The sequence below is a fragment of the Teleopsis dalmanni genome, chromosome 2 (genome assembly GCF_002237135.1).
Source record: "Teleopsis dalmanni isolate 2A chromosome 2, ASM223713v2, whole genome shotgun sequence".
NCBI classification, from domain to species: Eukaryota; Metazoa; Arthropoda; class Insecta; order Diptera; family Diopsidae; genus Teleopsis; species Teleopsis dalmanni.
The window spans coordinates 3,120,452-3,126,187 of record NC_051847.1 but is presented as its reverse complement, the minus strand read 5'-3'; the positions used below and the strand labels follow the sequence as shown (position 1 = coordinate 3,126,187).

Sequence of the window (5,736 nt, the reverse complement as noted above, 5' to 3'; positions counted from 1 at the left end):
TGAACCACACACACGCACAGTATCTTCTTGAGACACAGCAGCCTTACCCTTCATCATCAAAGTCGTCTTCGAATCAACTAACCGCTTCCTTTTCAAATCCACTAACAAATCATAGTGATTAAGGAAGTCGGCTCCAACAATAGGACAGCTAACATCCGCAATCACGAACGTCCACGGGAAATCTCTACGCAAACCCAAAGACAAAAGCAGTCGACGCTCGCCAAATGTTTGAATAGGCGTACCATTAGCGGCATATAAATTAACTGATGCAACACTGTTAGCCCTTTGCTTCCAACGACAGAACGACTTCGGTAAAACTGATATGTCCGCACCAGTATCAATGAGAAAAACGGTCGACGTGGCGGGATCTTTAATACTAAGTCGAGCTATACGAACACTAACCCCTTCTCGGCTCGACGACGTAGAAGGAGTGCCTAGTTTTTTGACTGATGAGAGCTTGCCACAAAACTACAGGGCTGCCGACAAGCATTAGCTCTATCACCAAACCTTTCGTGATACCAGCACCAATCTGGATGACTTCCTGGTCGGGAACGAGTTCGCCTACGCCTCCTCGATGACGATCGACTTTGCATCGACTCACTACGACGTAAATCCAAACGACTCAGACGCTGTTCGATTTGCTCAAGCCTTCGTAAAATCACAGCATTCTCAGAATAGGCTGGACAATCAGAGGCTGACGCTACAGCTATCTGTTGAAAATCACCCGCCTCGCAAATACGGTCTGCTAATTTCGCCAGTTCTGCTAGAGCCACGTTCGATGCCTGCAGAATAGCGCGCACTTGTGGTGGCAAACGCTTCAGCCAAAGAGACTTAAGGAACTCATCACTCACCTTGTCTTTAGCTAACGCTGTCAACTCCGTTAGCAACTGTGTTGGGCGTCTATCACCAAGTTCAACTTCTGACAACAACCGTTGAATCTTCCGCTGCTCGCCCTCACTGTACCGCTCTATGATGCAAGCCTTTAAATTAGCGTATCTTCCAGTTTCAGGAGGATGAAGCACTGCATCACTTACATCGGCGATAACACTTGACTCAATCGCTGCTACTACCGTGTTGAACTGTGTGATGTCACTCGTAATGGCAGCTACTGCAAATTGCGCCTCGATCTGAGCAAACCAAATCTCCGGTCGCTCGTGCCAAAACGGTGGCACCTTCACTGCTACACGGTTTACGACACTTCCACTATCAGAAGCCATTACTACACCTTCGTCTGCAACTGACATCACAGCTCGATAATTAGATATTCAGCTCAGAAGTTAATATTTCTAAATTTAAACTTTTTCGAGATCACGTCGGGGTCACCAATTTAGCAATGATCTGTTCACCTTGCTAATTAATAAAACTCTAAAAATTTTCAATGTTAATAAACTTTTATTCAACTTTTTACAGAGAGAAAAATCGGAACGTTCTCCTCAATCAAAACAAAAAACTTAAAAATATTTGAAATTGAATTTTACTTTTTAAATTCAATAAATGCACAGCCAACTGGGTCGCCACAATACATTCAGGTAAGAAACCATTTCAAAATTTTGTAAGTTATATCAATAGTAACCCTTGTTTCGGTCTAGCAACCACTAAGAAATCTCATCTGCACACAAATTTCTTTTTAACTGTCTTAATATGCGCCCATGCAACCCCCACTTTTTGCTTACATACAATCTTGACTCGTGTAGAACAGCTGCAATGTTGCAAAAGTTCAATCAAGCCGGCTGCAAAAGTGCGTCAGTTTTTTAACCGAGATATCTGCTGAGTCGACAATATTCAGACAATAATGACTGATTATCGAGTAAAACATGTAATTGATTTCAATATTTATTTTCTTGTATAGTTAAATATTTTTCATAGAAGTATCAAATATAAACAAGAAATGATCTATGTACGACAGCTGCACGGCTTAAATCTGTGAACACAAACATTCATTCTTTCGGTGAGAAGAAAATTACAATTCAAATTAGTTTAATATATGTCTTTATTGGCCTTAAATTCCTGTTTAATCTCCTTTGACTAAAGTTTAAGCCATTCTTTTGTTGTTAAGTTATTAAGCGAGGTTAAACATCGCTTGTTAAATTTTAACTAATAGTTGAATTTAACTCATTCAAGGTATTAGAGAGATTATTACAATGCTATATAATAATAAAGTTCGTTTTATGCCTAACATATAGTATAGTTTAATATAATATCGTAAAATAAAACAAATATTATTCTTGTTCACATTTATACTGAATCTACATTGTCTAAGCTTTGGCAAGATTTTGCATACACTCTTACTTTTTCACTACAAAGATCTGTTTTTGTGTGTTCGAACATAAAAATCTAGCAAAAGTCTAGTCAGTGTAGACGCCTAGTTAGCTATATTCAAGCTGTCATAAATTTTGCTTATGCCTAAACTCATTTGGGATTCATGTAAGCATTAGTTAAACTTTAACTGAGATATATTTGTTGTTTAAAAACTAACCTTCTACATTCCAATGTCTGCCTGTCCCTTGATCACTGGAACGGGGTTTCTGCTTTTGACTTTCACAGTCCAATGAGTAAAATTGGTTAATAAAATTGTACAATTTTTAGAATCAGTTTTATTTCACAAAGAGAGCATAATGGTATTAAAGGTCGCGATACAATATCTCTTAAAAATAATACTTATTATTATAACTAGACAACTTCAGCAAAACTTTTTTCGGTTCATCGGTTTTAGTACAAATAAGTTTGTCTACTCTTTAGATAATTAAATGAGATTTTTTATTTTAATATTTAAATGAGACTATTTTGTGACTTGTTAATATTGTGTAAAATAATAAAATTTCATAGAAAGTTTACTTAATATCTCCATTTGATAAACTGTGGAAGATAAGAGGATCTATAACATAGATCCAACTACTGGTGGAACTGGTAAATCAAAAGTAAAACGAATTCTATGAACTTACTTACGGCTCAGTTAGTAGGTGCGTACCGTAAGAATTTAAGCTAACTATACCTGTGTATTTTGGTTTGACTTAAGTTCTTACGGTACGTGCCGATTAACTGTGCCTTTAACCAGTTAAATAAAATTTTTTTCAATGTGTATTTCATTTCACTCAGTTAATATGAAGTCTCCTCAGAATTCAGAACTGCCAGATTTTACTTGTAAATTTTTTTGGTCTTACGGCAACTCTATTCTGGCGCTTAATTCTCGGATAATTCACATCAAACCAATCCGAAATAAGTGTTCGAGTAAATAAATATTCTTCCCAAGCAGAATTCAACGAATTCTGATCCATAAAACGAATTGAAACAATCGTTTGAGCATCATCTGAACGTCAAATCAGCAAAAATTTCGAGTGTGATTCATACACATGCACGCTTCAATGGATGTCGTCTATATGAGCGCATTTGCACTAATCATAAAATTACGCCACTGAGGGTACATTTCATTTGAATAGAAACGAAGCCAACAACAAAACTTGCACAATTTATGATAAACGAGTGTGCAGGAATTTTCTCACTGGACAAGACATTTTAGTTCTCACACTCGAGTGGAGTGAAGTGGAGTGGAGTGAAGCAGAGTGCAAAGGAACGTCATTATCAACGCGTATGCGGCATCAGTACGAAGGGTTGCTGCTGTTCGGCTAAAGCGCCCAGGTAAAGCGAAAAAACAAAAACAACAAAGTTCATGTGCGTGAGAAACAAAAACACGAAACACCTCAAACAGGCGAAGACATAGAAAAAAGGACACGATCACGAATTCAATGTCTTGCCGAACACTTCGTGTTACCGTTTCTCTGGTATTTACGTTTTAATATATATTTTCTTGCGCTGCGTGTGCGAGGATCAGTATCCTTTTGGATTTCGGTGCGCGTGTTTTGATCGCGCAAGCAGTCGGTACGGTTAAGTTTAAATTCGTTAATTAAGCGCAAATTGAAAAATTTATTTACTTAATGAACATTTAAAAAATTATTAAACGTCTTCAGCGCGTGTGCAATAATAAAAAATTTATTTTTAATGTTATTTGTTAAAACTTTACGTTAACCAAAGTTTAAGTGTTGTGTTTAATTAATATTCTATATTTTTAAGTTTTTCAAAACTCTCCCTAAACGATCTATTCAAAACAAATCTTATTGATTGATTACTAAAGTTCAACAACAATTTTGGATTATTATCACGTCTCGACAAACTGGATTATTGTTTAATAATATTTTCAGCTGAAAGGATTATAATATTTCATAGAAATGGATTACAAAAACGATTTAAATTCTGATGATGATTTCGACTGTTCGAATAGCTACGGTGGCGATAACTTCAATAGCAATAATAATTCTAACTCTAGCTTTAATGCCAATGGACAGTCTCGGACATCTAATCCAAATGGTCTGTCCAAAGCTGAACTGAGAAAGGTAAGCTGGCATACGAGTGCAAAGAAACTCTTAAATGAATTACAAAACTGCATTAATCACTCTTATTGTGTAGGGACTCACAATTAATAGTTGACCTATGACCAATTAATAGTTGATCAATTTGATTTGATCAAAATTTGTAAACATAACAAGATATTAAGTCTGGAGTCTAAACTGAAAGTTTAGTATAAAGTATAAAATAGACATGATCTTAGGATTTATACGATCATATGAATAATTAAGTATTCGTTAATACTTAGAGAAAAATTACTGAAAGTTTTGCTACAAATTACTGAAATGAGAAATTTAATGTGATATTAATTAAATTAAATTTTATTAATTTTCGGTTCTAAAATAATTTTACATCAAAACTATATTAACTGAAACTGCTTTAAGTATTAAAACTTAACTCTAAGTAACCGTGATTGTTATTCTCTTTTCATAAAGTATTTCAAACTATTTAAAAGCTACAAAAATATAGTCTGGAGTATTTCTGAATAATAACAAATTATTTTGTCTGCATGTTATATAGCTAACAATAGTTTAGTTTAAATACAAATTATTTTAAAATGTGTTTTTTCTATATTAATTCTTAGAAAGTAATCAAGTAATCCTCTAATATTGCTAATTAGCTTAAACAAGGTGCAATTATAATAAAAATGAATAAAAATATAACAAATTGAAAATTTTCAAATTAATCGAAAATATATTCAAAAACAATATCTCTCAAAACTATATTTTTAAAGCATATATAGGTATGATATGAACATTAGTCCTTATATCATTTCCTTTTAATATTTTGATTTTTATCTTAATTGAATTACTATTTCATAATAATTTTGAAAGTAGGTAGAGTTTATTGTTTATATAACTGCTAACATCTTTTAGTAATTCTACTACTGCCTACTTAAAGGTCTACGATTACATATTTAGGGGGTAGTGGTTTGTTTGATAAACAAATCTTTGATAAAATATTATTTAATTCAAAATAAATCTCACCACCTCAGTTTGAACCATTATAAATATAAATTAAAAATGTATAAAGTTAGCAAAAAGTATTTGAAATTTTTAGGATACATTTTTTAGCATAGAGGATCTTAGAACAAAAATTACTTTAACTGCACATCAAATTAATGGAAAGAGAAATTTACAATTTTAATTCACTCACTTTACTACTTTTCGATTCTGAAATAGTTTTGCATCAAAAACTAGTATTTTGTAGATGCCATCACTAAATTCACTTCAAAACTGCGAAAGGAATTTTTGATATTAAGGTATTATATACCAAACGGTAACTAAAACCAACAGTTAACACCTTCAAAATATCAGAAATCCCCATTATTCGGAA

At 33.7% G+C, this 5,736-nt stretch overlaps 1 protein-coding gene across 1 annotated transcript; it reads right to left on the bottom strand.

The window, feature by feature from the left end:
- Positions 1-434: 434 nt before the first annotated feature.
- Positions 435-3,512, bottom strand: LOC119683692. The gene is made up of 2 exons (XM_038097497.1): positions 3,501-3,512; positions 435-1,127 (listed from the first exon to the last, which is right to left on the bottom strand). The coding sequence occupies exons 1-2, from the start codon at positions 3,510-3,512 to the stop codon at positions 435-437; spliced, it is 705 nt and encodes a 234-aa protein (XP_037953425.1).
- Positions 3,513-5,736: the final 2,224 nt, after the last annotated feature.